The 14,410-nt window shown below is 48.9% G+C and overlaps 1 protein-coding gene across 14 annotated transcripts in view; it reads left to right on the top strand.

Annotated features, from left to right (window-relative positions):
• Positions 1-14,410, top strand: part of LOC139542852 (membrane-associated guanylate kinase, WW and PDZ domain-containing protein 1-like) — a 224,618-nt gene that overhangs the window by 185,665 nt on the left and 24,543 nt on the right. For all 14 annotated transcript variants that reach the window (XM_071348768.1, XM_071348771.1, XM_071348775.1 and 11 more), the window contains one exon: positions 13,964-13,998. In XM_071348768.1, the coding sequence (XP_071204869.1) occupies positions 13,964-13,998 (35 nt within the window). The remainder of the gene's footprint in view (positions 1-13,963; positions 13,999-14,410) is intronic.

Here is a 14,410-nt window from a genome sequence, read left to right as displayed (position 1 = left end):
CGTCTAGCTCTGATCAAAGTGTCTTCTGTTCCAATTAGCTTGGGAGGATACAGAGAGAGGAACAGAGAGAGGTGGGGTGAAGGGAGAGCAAGACGGCGAGATGGGGAAAGAGAGGAACAGAGAGAGGAACAGAGAGAGGTGGGGTGAAGGGAGAGCAAGACGGCGAGATGTGGAACGAGAGGAACAGAGAGAGGAACAGAGAGAGGTGGGGTGAAGGGAGAGCAAGACGAGGAGATGGGGAAAGAGAGGTACAGAGCAGAGAGAACAGAGAGAGATGGGGTGAAGGGAGAGCAAGACGAGGAGATGGGGAAAGAGAGGTACAGAGCAGAGAGAACAGAGAGAGGTGGGGTGAAGGGAGAGCAAGATGAGGAGATGGAGAAAGAGAGGTACAGAGCAGAGAGAACAGCCACTGATTTTGAATAGAGGAATATGTGAAATGGAGTCTGAAGCTAGTCAAGGCAGCAGCAGAGCTGTTAAAGCAGAAGTCTGTATTCCACAGGAGGTTGGTGGCACCTTAATTGGGGAGAACGGGTTCGTGGTAATGGCTGGAGTGGAATGGTTTCCATGTGTTTGATGCCATTCCATCTGCTCCGTTCCAGCCATTATTGTGAGCCGTTCTCCCCTCAGCAGCCCCCTGTGCTGTATTCACACATCATTAATGTCTATGATGAACCTTCCTGTGTCACTACAATCCAGATCATCTTTATCACATCAATTACCAATGGAGATTTAACATAATAGGTCTGTAAAAAAATGAATAGGTGCATGTATTCCTTAAAGGGTTACACTCAAACCTTACTCAACAGCGTTCTAACCTTACTGTGCTAAAATAATAATTCAAATAATTATAAAAGGTTACAGTCAGAGTTTTGCAAGGCTAGAGAAAGAGACAAACTGTTAATAGCAACCATCATTATCCATACAGTTTCTAACCATGCGCTAATTTGGCTTCAGCCCTCATCATTTGTGAAATTGCTAACCCTTCCTCCTTCCCGAGAACCCTATTAGCTGAGGGTGGGCCTCTGCCTCCTTCCCTAGATCCCTATTAGCTGAGGGTGGGCTTCTGCCTCCTTCCCTAGATCCCTATTAGCTGAGGGTGGGCCTCTGCCTCCTTCCCTAGATCCCTATTAGCTGAGGGTGGGCTTCTGCCTCCTTCCCTAGATCCCTATTAGCTGAGGGTGGGCCTCTGCCTCCTTCCCTAGATCCCTATTAGCTGAGGGTGGGCTTCTGCCTCCTTCCCTAGATCCCTATTAGCTGAGGGTGGGCCTCTGCCTCCTTCCCTAGATCCCTATTAGCTGAGGGTGGGCTTCTGCCTCCTTCCCTAGATCCCTATTAGCTGAGGGTGGGCTTCTGCCTCCTTCCCTAGATCCCTATTAGCTGAGGGTGGGCCTCTGCCTCCTTCCCTAGATCCCTATTAGCTGAGGGTGGGCTTATGCCTCCTTCCCTAGATCCCTATTAGCTGAGGGTGGGCCTCTGCCTCCTTCCCTAGATCCCTATTAGCTGAGGGTGGGCCTCTGCCTCCTTCCCTAGATCCCTATTAGCTGAGGGTGGGCCTCTGCCTCCTTCCCTAGATCCCTATTAGCTGAGGGTGGGCTTATGCCTCCTTCCCTAGATCCCTATTAGCTGAGGGTGGGCTTCTGCCTCCTTCCCTAGATCCCTATTAGCTGAGGGTGGGCGTATGCCTCCTTCCCTAGATCCCTATTAGCTGAGGGTGGGCTTCTGCCTCCTTCCCTAGATCCCTATTAGCTGAGGGTGGGCTTCTGCCTCCTTCCCTAGATCCCTATTAGCCGAGGGTGGGCTTATGCCTCCTTCCCTTGATCCCTATTAGCTGAGGGTGGGCTTATGCCTCCTTCCCTAGATCCCTATTAGCTGAGGGTGGGCTTCTGCCTCCTTCCCTAGATCCCTATTAGCTGAGGGTGGGCTTCTGCCTCCTTCCCTAGATCCCTATTAGCTGAGGGTGGGCTTATGCCTCCTTCCCTAGATCCCTATTAGCTGAGGGTGGGCTTATGCCTCCTTCCCTAGATCCCTATTAGCTGAGGGTGGGCTTATTCCTCCTTCCCTAGATCCCTATTAGCTGAGGGTGGGCTTCTGCCTCCTTCCCTAGATCCCTATTAGCTGAGGGTGGGCTTCTGCCTCCTTCCCTAGATCCCTATTAGCTGAGGGTGGGCCTCTGCCTCCTTCCCTAGATCCCTATTAGCTGAGGGTGGGCTTCTGCCTCCTTCCCTAGATCCCTATTAGCTGAGGGTGGGCTTCTGCCTCCTTCCCTAGATCCCTATTAGCTGAGGGTGGGCTTCTGCCTCCTTCCCTAGATCCCTATTAGCTGAGGGTGGGCTTCTGCCTCCTTCCCTAGATCCCTATTAGCTGAGGGTGGGCTTATGCCTCCTTCCCTAGATCCCTATTAGCGGAGGGTGGGCTTCTGCCTCCTTCCCTAGATCCCTATTAGCTGAGGGTGGGCTTATGCCTCCTTCCCTTGATCCCTATTAGCTGAGGGTGGGCTTATGCCTCCTTCCCTAGATCCCTATTAGCTGAGGGTGGGCTTATGCCTCCTTCCCTAGATCCCTATTAGCTGAGGGTGGGCTTATGCCTCCTTCCCTAGATCCCTATTAGCTGAGGGTGAGCTTATGCCTCCTTCCCTAGATCCCTATTAGCTGAGGGTGGGCTTATGCCTCCTTCCCTAGATCCCTATTAGCTGAGGGTGGGCTTCTGCCTCCTTCCCTAGATCCCTATTAGCTGAGGGTGGGCTTATGCCTCCTTCCCTAGATCCCTATTAGCTGAGGGTGGGCTTATGCCTCCTTCCCTAGATCCCTATTAGCTGAGGGTGGGCTTATGCCTCCTTCCCTAGATCCCTATTAGCTGAGGGTGGGCTTATGCCTCCTTCCCTAGATCCCTATTAGCTGAGGGTGGGCTTATGCAGGCAGCATCAATTATGAACTCTAATGAGTTGACCTTGGGTGCCTGGGCTGAAATAACGCTGCTGTATTGACTTAAATGGCACCATCATTACTGGCCTGTACAAGACTGATACACACACAGATACAGCCTGTCTCCAGGCTGCTAGGACATCCACAGGGATAGAGGGAGCAAGAAGGGAGAGAGGAAGGGCATGGCTACGGGGCAGACAGGGAGAGACACCAGAGACGATCTCCCTTAGCGTAGATGGCAGGGGGTCATTGCTACGGCATGGCTACGGGGCAGACGGGGAGAGACACCAGAGACGATCTCCCTTAGCGTAGATGGCAGGGGGTCATTGCTACGGCATGGCTACGTGGCAGACGGGGAGAGACACCAGAGACGATCTCCCTTAGCGTAGATGGCAGGGGGTCATTGCTACGGCATGGCTACGTGGCAGACGGGGAGAGACACCAGAGACGATCTCCCTTAGCGTAGATGGCAGGGGGTCATTGCTACGGCATGGCTACGTGGCAGACGGGGAGAGACACCAGAGACGATCTCCCTTAGCGTAGATGGCAGGGGGTCATTGCTACGGCATGGCTACGGGGCAGACGGGGAGAGACACCAGAGACGATCTCCCTTAGCGTAGATGGCAGGGGGTCATTGCTACGGCATGGCTACGGGGCAGACGAGGAGAGACACCAGAGACGATCTCCCTTAGCGTAGATGGCAGGGGGTCATTGCTACGGCATGGCTATGGGGCAGACGAGGAGAGACACCAGAGACGATCTCCCTTAGCGTAGATGGCAGGGGGTCATTGCTACGGCATGGCTATGGGGCAGACGAGGAGAGACACCAGAGACGATCTCCCTTAGCGTAGATGGCAGGGGGTCATTGCACTAGACCCAGGTCAGTTCATTGGTCAATTTCCTGTTGATGAGGTACTGAGATACTGTGGGCTTGGGTTAACATTATGTAGGGTTGGACTGTCTATGTGAAGCTGTGAGCAGCAGACTGAGGTTTTTGTGGGAATGGAGGGAGCAGTGGCTTTCTGGCTGGCTGGTTGGCTTGCTGTCTGGCTGGCTGGATGTTTCGCTGGCTGTTTGTCTGGCTGGCTGGCTGGTTGGCTGGCTGGCTGGCTGGCTGTCTGGCTGTCTGTTTCGCTGGCTGGCTGGCTGTCTGGTTGGTTGACTGGCTGGCTGTCGGAAGAGGAGGAGGAGGAGGATGCAGTGAACTTTCTGGTGATTAGGAGCCATAATGCTTCATAACCCACAACAAACAACACCTTTATAGGATCAGAGGAGGAGTAGGATGGAAGGAGGAAGGGAGGGTAGAAAGGAGGGAGAAAAAGAGGAAGTCAGTCTAGATGGGGAATGTCGAAGCTGTATGTGTTTAGAGGAAGAGGGATAGGAAAAAAGAAGTTAGAGCTCAGGAGTTGCAGAAGGTTATCAGAGTAAGGTGGTATGTAGAGAGGAACGAGAGGAGGAGGAGGCTCAACAATGCTCGATGACAGAAGAAGTTGGTTTAGGGAAGAGGAGGAGGAGGAGGCTCAACAATGCTCGATGACGAGAGAAGAAGTTGGTTTAGGGAAGAGGAGGAGGAGGAGGCTCAACAATGCTCAATGATGATAGAAGAAGTTGGTTTAGGGAAGAGGAGGAGGAGGAGGCTCAACAATGCTCAATGAGAGAAGAAGTTGGTTTAGGGAAGAGGAGGAGGAGGAGGCTCAACGATGCTCGATGAGAGAAGAAGTTGGTTTAGGGAAGAGGAGGAGGAGGAGGCTCAACAATGCTCGATGAGAGAAGAAGTTGGTTTAGGGAAGAGGAGGAGGAGAGGAAACCCTCCCTTAGGTAGATGAATAAAATACTTAATCTCTGCATTTTTGAGTCATCAATCTGCTCTGTCTGAGTCAGAGAGAGAGAGGGGCACAAGGTCACAGGAAACATACAGGAGGTGTGCATCATGCCGTCATGTCAATACCTTCACAACCAGCAGTATGCAGACTACATCCAGCATCCTCTATCACATGGTCTCATTTCAGTTAGATACTGAACGTCGGTAATAAAACGTGATTGTCCTTCTTACCTTGAGTCATATAGAGCTGTCAGCATTATCTGAGATATGCAGCGTTACAATCATCCCTGAAGATTGGCAGAAACACTGTTTATGATGATACAACAGTTCAGCTATTTATTCTCATCGCCTCAGGGGACCAGGAGTTCTCTGCATCTCTAAATGGAGTTTCTGAAAAATAGAAAAGTTGTTTGTGTGGGAGGAGAAAAGTTCACAGAGGCATCGAGAGTTGATTGTCCGTAAGGGGTTTAGTTTTGCTAGCTACGCAGTACAAATGTTTAATGAATGCATATTGTCTAGCTGTACAATGTGTTTTGTCAATACATCAATATGTGCCACAATAGCATTATTTTGTGCCATATATGTGCCACAATAACAATGTATCAGAATTGAATTGAATCGTGACTTGGACGTAGGACATCCCAACGAATGGGCATCCTAGTTTTCAATGTTTAACCCATAGACTAATATCAAGAGAGGGGAGAGGGAGAATGTTTCAGATCAACATGCGTACAGTACATGAACTCTTCTCATCCACTCCCACCCTTACCTCTCCTCCTCCCCCCCTCAAAACCTTGTACCCACAATATCTCTCCTCCCCTCCCTTTCTCTGCGAGGTGAGTTGTAAATATCTTCCATCTTGCCTTGCCTTTGTTGCCATGATGATGCTCCGCAGCACCTCAGTAGGGACTGTCCCCTTGGGGATGATAGGATCGAGAGAGAGAGAGAGAGAGAGAGAGGAGGTAAATGGGAAGAAGAAAAGAGATGGGTGTAGATCAAGAAAAGAGGAAGATATGGAGAGGTGACTAGAAAGACAACATGGGGATGTATAGAAGAAAGTGAGTTTAGCCAAACAAAATAGGATATTTGTCATGTTGTTCCTGTAGCGCTCTGATGTAAGGACAGTTGAGAACAGCCATTCATTCCCTTAGTGTGGGACTGCTGAGAACATATCCAAGGCCACAGCCTGAACAGAGCATAGAAACAGATTCACTGAAATAATACATGTCATGTACCCACACACTATACTCCCCCACGCACACACCCACCCACTCACATGTCGACTCTAACAAACCCACACACCACTTTCTCCCCATAATCTCCTCATTAATAGATGTCCCTACCCAGTCAGCTGGGTGGCTATGACACAGTTAAGACAGACCCACAGCATCTCTCTCTGAGCCAAATGTTAAACCTGGAACGCTCCACAGCTCCACTCTCTTAGAGTCCTCAGTCCATTACAGATCAACTCACTGACCACTGCTCTTTCACTCCAACACTGTTTACTTCCCAAACCATTAGCATCACAATAGCCAGGCCCTCTTAGTCATTCAGCCAGCATGGTCTGCTCAATGTTCAGAAGACTGGGCATTTTAAGCCAGTGTTCCATTCTTAGTGATCAATCCAGAGGCTTTTAAAAGGAGCGACGGGCCAACGGATTCATTGTTCCGTTTCCGAGTATTGAGCAGAGCCTTGTTGTCATTCTGCTGCTCAGGCTCAGGCAGGAGGAAGGAACTAGGTGGTGTGAGCACAATGCATCATTCACACCTGCTGGGTGTATGTTGGATGGGATGGGGGGGTTATTCTATTTTATTTCACCTTTATTTAACTAGTCAGTAGACTGCAAGTCAGTTAAGAACAAATTCGTGTTTAAAATGACGGCCTACCAAATGGCAAAAGGCCTCCTGCAGGGACGGGGGCCTGGAAATAAAAACATTTAATGAATACAATGTAAATATAGAACAAAACACACATCACAACAAGAGAGCCAACACAACACTACATAAAGAGAGACCTAAGACAAGAACATAGCAAGGCAGCAACACATGACAACACAGCATGGTAGCAACACAACATAACAACAACATGGCAGCAACACAACATGGTAGCAGCGCAAAACATGGCACAAACATTATTGGGCACAGTCAATAGCACAAAGGTCAAGTGTGGGTATTGTGTGTGTGTGTGTGTGTGTGTGTGTGTGTGTGTGTGTGTGTGTGTGTGTGTGTGTGTGTGTGTGTGTGTGTGTGTGTGTGTGTGTGTGTGTGTGTGTGTGTGTGTGTGTGTGTGTGTGTGTGTGTGTGTGTGTGTGTGTGTGTGTGTAATATCCCAAAATAATTTTTGGCTGTAGGTAATAATGCAAGAAACGTACTGAGCAGAAATTGAAAGAAATAACACCCCCTAAAAAAATACTGTTGTCTAGGACCTAGAAGCAGGCAGTCATGTTGTAGGAAGTGCATAGAGGATGTTGTTCCCACTGTGACGATTACAACTTATCCAACCAGAAACTGTGGATAGATGGCAGCATTCATGCAAATCTGAAAGTGAAAACCACCACATTTAATCCGGCAAGGTGACTAGGAACATGGACGAGTACAAACAGTGTAGTTATTCCCTCCGTAAGGCAATCAAACTGGCAAAACGACAGTACAGGGACAAATTCAACAGCTCAGATAGGAGATGTATATGTGGCAGGGACCTGGACAAGCTATGCATCTTCTTCACCCACTTCCACGTGAGTAAGATATTTATGCGTGTTAACCGTCGCAAGGCTGTCGGCCCAGACAGCATCCCAAACCACGTCCACAAAGCTTGTGCAGACCAGCTGGCTGGAGTGTTTACAGAGATATTCAATCTCTCCCTATCCCAGTCTGTTGTCCCCACTTCAAGATGTCCACTATTGTTCCTATACCCAAGAAAGTGAAGTGAACTAAATTACTATTGCCCGTAGCACTCACTTCTGCCATCATGAAGTGCTTTGAGAGGCTAGTTAAGGATCATATCACCTCCACCTACCCGACACCTCCAATTTGCATACCGCCCCAACAGATCCACGGATGATGCAATCGCCATTGCACTGGACATTGCCCTATCTGGACAAGAGGAATACCTATATGGGGGAAAGTTGTTCTTCGGCTACAGATCAGCCCTCAATACCATAGTGCCTCTACTCCCTGTCCACCCATGACTGTCTGGCCACACACGTCTCCAACTCAATCATCAAGTTTGCAGACGACACAAGAGTGGTAGACCTGATTACCAATAACAATGAGACAGCCCTGGCGGGGTAGTGCCAGGAAAATAACCTCTCCTTCATTGTCAACAAAATGAAGGGGCTGATAGTGGACTTCAGTAGATAGCAGAGAGAGCACACCCCCATCCACATCAACGGGGCTGCAGTGGAGGGAGTGAAAAGCTTCATGTTCCTCGGCAACCTGAAATGGTCCAGCCACACAGACAGTGTGGTAAAAAAGGTAATTCGTCTTGGCCCCTAAGACCTTCACAAACTTCTACAGATGCACCATTGATAGCATGCTGTCGGGCTGTATCACTGCCTGGTATGGCAATTGCCCCATCCTCAACCGCAGGGCTTTCCAGAGGATGGTGCAGTCTGCCCAGCGCATCACCAAAGCATACTGCCTTCCCTCCAGGACTTCTACAGCACCCGGTGTCACAGAAAGAATAAGAAGATCATCAAGGACCTCAGCCACCTGAGCCACAGCCTGTTCACCCCGCTACCATCCAGAAGGCCGAGGCAGTACAGGTGCATCAAAGCTGGGACCAAGAGACTGAAAAACAGCCTATATCTCCAGGACATCCAACTGTTCAATAGTCACCACAAGCCGGCCTCCGCCCAGTACCATGCCCAGCACTTAGTGTCTGTTACTAACTGGCCTCCGCCCAGTACCATGCCCTGCACTTAGTCTCTGTTACTATCCGCCCTCCGCCCTGTACCCTACCCTGAACTTAGTCTCTGTTACTAACCGGCCTCCGCCCTGTACCCTGCCCTGAACTTAGTCACTGTTACTAACCGGCCTCCGCCCTGTACCCTGCCCTGAACTTAGTCACTGTTACTAACCGGCCTCCGCCCTGTACCCTGCCCTGCACTTAGTCTCTGTTACTAACTGGCCTCCGCCCTGTACCCTGCCCTGCACTTAGTCTCTGTTACTAACCGGCCTCCGCCCTGTACCCTGCCCTGAACTTAGTCACTGTTACTAACCGGCCTCCGCCCTGTACCCTGCCCTGAACTTAGTCACTGTTACTAACCGGCCTCCGCCCAGTACCCTGCCCTGAACTTAGTCACTGTTACTAACCGGCCTCCGCCCTGTACCCTGCCCTGCACTTAGTCACTGTTACTAACCGGCCTCCGCCCTGTACCCTGCCCTGAACTTAGTCACTGTTACTAACCGGCCTCCGCCCAGTACCCTGCCCTGAACTTAGTCACTGTTACTAACCGGCCTCCGCCCTTTACCCTGCCCTGAACTAAGTCACTGTTACTAACCGGCCTCCGCCCTGTACCCTTCCCTGAACTTAGTCACTGTTGCTAACCGGCCTCTGCCCTTTACCCTGCCCTGAACTTAGTCACTGTTACTAACCGGCCTCCGCCCTGTACCCTGCCCTGAACTTAGTCTCTGTTACTAACCGGCCTCCGGCCTTTACCCTGCCCTGAACATAGTCACTGTTACTAACCGGCCTCCGCCCTTTACCCTCCCCTGAACATAGTCACTGTTACTAACCGGCCTCCGCCCTGTACCCTTCCCTGAACTTAGTCACTGTTGCTAACCGGCCTCTGCCCTTTACCCTGCCCTGAACTTAGTCACTGTTACTAACCGGCCTCCGCCCTGTACCCTGCCCTGAACTTAGTCTCTGTTACTAACCGGCCTCCGCCCAATACCCTGCCCTGAAATTTGTCACTGTTACTAACCGGCCTCCGCCCTTTACCCTGCCCTGAACTTAGTCACTGTTACTAACCGGCCTCCGCCCAGTACCCTGCCCTGAACTTAGTCACTGTTACTAACCGGCCTCTGCCCAATACCCTGCCCTGAACTTTGTCACTGTTACTAACCGGCCTCCGCCCTGTACCCTGCCCTGAACTTAGTCACAGTTACTAACCGGCCTCCGCCCTGTACCCTGCCCTGAACTTAGTCACTGTTACTAACCGGCCTCCGCCCAGTACCCTGCCCTGAACTTAGTCACTGTTACTAACCGGCCTCCGCCCTTTACCCTGCCCTGAACTTAGTCACTGTTACTAACCGGCCTCCGCCCTGTACCCTGCCCTTAACTTAGTCACTGTTACTAACCGGCCTCCGCCCTTTACCCTGCCCTGAACTTAGTCACTGTTACTAGCCAGCTACCACCCGGTTATTCAAACCTGCACCTTAGAGATTACTGCCCTATGTACATATTCATTGAACACTGTTCACTTTAGTAATGTTTACATACTGTTTTACCCACTTCATAAGTATATTCTGCATTCTAGTCAAGGCTCATCCTATATAATTACTGCTCTACACACCTTCCCTATTCACATACTGTCCATACTGTTCATACTGTCCATACAGCATCATATACATATACTGTAGATTTATATTCTGGACCTTAACATTGCTCCTTCTAATTCTTAATTCCTTTATTTGTATTTGTTTGTATTGTTTTGTATTGTTAGGTATACTGGACTGTTGGAGCTAGAAACATAAGCATTTCGCTGCACCTGCGATAACATCGGCAAAATATGTTTATGCGACCAATAACATTTGATTTGATCTGATGTTGCGTGTGTGCTCGCACATGCCTGTGTGTGTGTGTGTGTGTGTGTGTGTGTGTGTGTGTGTGTGTGTGTGTGTGTGTGTGTGTGTGTGTGTGTGTGTGTGTGTGTGTGTGTGTGTGTGTGTGTGTGTGTGTGTGTGTATCACACAGGTGCCTGTTTGTGGGTGTGTCACATACAGTAAGTGTACTGTGTGTGTGCGTGTGTGTGTATGTGTGAATGGCCATGTGTGAACGGAGGAATGTGTGTTTCCCTCCTACAATATGTGATATTGTATCTCCTTTTGTTCCTTGTGCATCAGCGGGTCTCTACATAACCTGGGCATTGGTCTAGATGTAACACACAGTGGAAGCAAGGACAGAACTGAGAGATGTGTACATCAATATCACAGTGCTGGAACTACTCTAACACAGTGAGGCGCTGGACCACGTGTTAACATGCATTACCGCAGCAAGACATGTAAATCTGCTGCTTTAGCTGCATAAGTGGGCTGTCTGCAGAGCAGGGACAAGTCCATTACAATCATTTCAATGCAGTAGTGGGCATTTAATTCACATTGAAATTTGCCCCAGATTATTTATCATATTTTATCAACTTGATGTGTAGGTAAGATTTGTTGCCAGCCTGGCCGCAGATCTGAATACACTTTAGCTACTGTTCCCCTGACTAGCGATATACAGTATCATCGATATATCATTGAGTGGCATTAGGTAGGTCCACAATGCAAAACAATGTTTGGGAACCACTGGTCTAATCAACCTCTGTTGATCTTCTGATCTAACTTATGTGCATCCTGACACACGCACACACACGCACACACACACACACACACTCGTATCATCCAGATACTCATTCACATGCTTGCTATGATGTTCCTCCCACTCCTTGCCATTATAGGCAATTCCACTGTCTGAAAAAAAAGAAAGAGGGGGTGCGAAAGAGGGAGAGAGAAAGAGGGAGAGAGAAAGAGGGAGCGGTAGAAAGAGGGAGAGAGAAAGAGGGAGCGGTAGAAAGAGGGAGAGAGAAAGAGGGAGCGGTAGAAAGAGAGTGTGAGGATGAATTATGAATCGTGTAGAGGGGCTTTGCAGGCAGCAACAGAAAGTTTTAACATTTAATGATTTTCGCCAATGCAGCAGGATGGCTAAAGAAAGAGCTTTCCTATCGTGTGTTAACATTGCCGGAAGGTTCCATTGATGTTTTCAGAGTGTTTTCTTTGTGCTGGGTTGCGGGATAGTGACAGCGTGAGGGCATGCATCGGCCACAGGTGAACCTTAAATCAGTTTGAGATTAAAGTGGAGGATGGTTTATTGGCTTTATCTAAGGTGGATGAGATGCAGGAGAGAGGCTGAACCTGGTAGATGGAGATACCTCAGGGATCAAACGCTCTTCGGGAGGTATTCATTATACCTTCTCTAGAAAGTACAGATGCAGCAAGCTCCATGTTAAACAGAAAGTGCTACTGTAGTTTGATAATGACCTCTAATGCGCTATCAAATTCCCTACTTACACTATACATCAATCTGGTTTCCTAGGTAGTATGCTATCAATCTGGTTTCCTAGGTAGTATGCTATCAATCTGGTTTCCTAGGTAGTATGCTATCAATCTGGTTTCCTAGGTAGTATGCTATCAATCTGGTTTCCTAGGTAGTATGCTATCAATCTGGTTTCCTAGGTAGTATGCTATCAATCTGGTTTCCTAGGTAGTATGCTATCAATCTGGTTTCCTAGGTAGTATGCTATCGATCTGGTTTCCTAGGTAGTATGCTATCGATCTGGTTTCCTAGGTAGTATGCTATCAATCTGGTTTCCTAGGTAGTATTCTGCTGCAGGTGTTTTTTTATAATAGCCTACATGACCTTAGAATTATAAGGTTCTATCTGCAAAAATATGATTCTGAGATAATTGGCTTTAATGTTCCAAACCCTCATTGGTAAAACATGTTTTATCTTGTATTCTTTATGGCTTAACAACTGGAGAATATTACCTAGGTAGAGGACATTGTACAGAACAAGGCTTGGTCAATAACTCAGTGTTGACTAAATGCAGCTAAGACCTTAGAATTCCTGTTGAATTGATACAAAGACAAAGAAGGAAGGGACAATAGTGCTTATCGGTATCTCTGTTGCTCTACTCAGTGTGCTACTTGTCATGGATTCCGTACCAGTTGCTTGAAACAGGTTGATTGTATCAGTTGATTTTACAATTTAGGGTTTTGTTTCACAGCTAAACTGTGTGAATGGATATCATGGTTGTAAGGGGTTTGGAATAAGCTGTTAACTTTAAATGTAGATTATTGGTATTCATCATCCCATTACTTCTAGTGTGTGTGTGTGTGTGTGCGTGCGTGCGTGCGTGCATGTGTGTGTGTGTGTGCGTGCGTGTGTGATAGTAAGAAGGAGAGTCAGAGGAGAGAGAGAGAGGTGGGGGAGGGGTGGATGCCAGCAAGCAAGCCACACCGTGCAAGGATGAGAAGGGGGAGGGCATAGGGAAAAAAAAGAGGGGGAGAAAGCGAGGGAGGGAGTAGACAAGATCTGCTTCTCAATGTGCGAGTGTTGAGCAGAGGAGCTGCTGCCTGCTCTAGGTGAACACACAGAGAGACATTCAGAAGATGCTCTCAGTGAGAGGGGAGCTGACAATGGCCTTCCATATCATGCTCAAGCTCCTGGACTCCTGGTAATACAGATGTAGGATCTTAATTTGATTACCCTGTTGCAGGAAAACTTTCCTAATTTCCCGATGAAATTTCCAAAATGGTCTTCCCTTATGAAAAATGTATCAACCCCTGCAAAAATGTCCATTAATTATAATCCACATAATAATTCACATTTCCTGTTGTTGCAGGATTATTTTCCTGCTGTAGCAAATTGGCTCAAATGAAGATCCTAAATCTGTAGTTGAGATTCTGCCTGCAGAGTGCTCTGTCTCATTCTCGTTTAGTGGTTTGGTCGTTCAGTGGCTCGTCTTCAGTGGTACGGTGGATGGGAGCAACCTTCTGCAGCGTCAGTCAGTCAGTCAGTCAGCTTCACTAATGCAGAGAGATCAGTAGCTCCTGTGCTAGTAGCAGGAGAGAGAAGAGGTGAGAGAGAGAGAGGGTGAGAGAGAGAGAGGGTGAGAGAGAGAGAGGGTGAGAGAGAGGGTGAGAGAGAGAGAGAGGGTGAGAGAGAGAGAGAGAGAGAGGGTGAGAGAGAGGGAGAGAGAGGGTTAGTAGACCGCATGGGGAGGCGGTGATCACTCTGGCTAACGCACAACGTAGCACAGCGCAGCGCTACTCTGAGAATGAGAGAGAGTGAGAGAGAGCTGGGCTAGCTCAGCTCTGCAGCAGGACCCGTCGTCCTTCCCTCCATCCTTGCGTCCCTCCGTCTGTCCGGTGAAGTGGTTGTTTTTGCTCGGGGTGGACGGTTACGGAGTAACGCCGGTCATTAATGCTCTCTCTGTCTCTCTGCCGCTGCTTTGCAGGAGTGGTGCCGGCCAAGAGGAGCCCCAAGCTGGTGGTAAGTACAACACAACTCTCTTCTCCCTTTCCTCCTCTGCATGTGTTAGTGTTATTCCCCCGGTGCATGCCTGCTTTCTACTGGATGGGTGTGGGGGCTATTTAAAGAACAAAAGACATGGAGCCTTCCATATACCTCCTCTGCTACTTTTCTTTCTCCCCTCTTTCCCCTCTCTCGCTCCCTCACTGTGACCTCCTTTTCTTTCTCTCTTTCTCAATCTCCCCATTGCTCCCTCTCCCTGTCTTTTCTCTCTCCATATTATCTCTCTTTCTCTCCCGCTCTCTCTCTCTTCCTCCCTCCACCTCTCCCATGCTGTTGTACTATCAGCGATTAAGGTTGGCCTTGGTGCCCTGGTTGAGTCGTTGTATTAGTGACCAGCTGGTAGGGGTGGCATAGGGTCATGGATGAAGGG

The sequence above is a fragment of the Salvelinus alpinus genome, chromosome 17 (genome assembly GCF_045679555.1).
Source record: "Salvelinus alpinus chromosome 17, SLU_Salpinus.1, whole genome shotgun sequence".
NCBI classification, from domain to species: Eukaryota; Metazoa; Chordata; class Actinopteri; order Salmoniformes; family Salmonidae; genus Salvelinus; species Salvelinus alpinus.
Note: the sequence above shows the minus strand (reverse complement) of the source record. Positions and strands in the feature narration are given on the sequence as shown.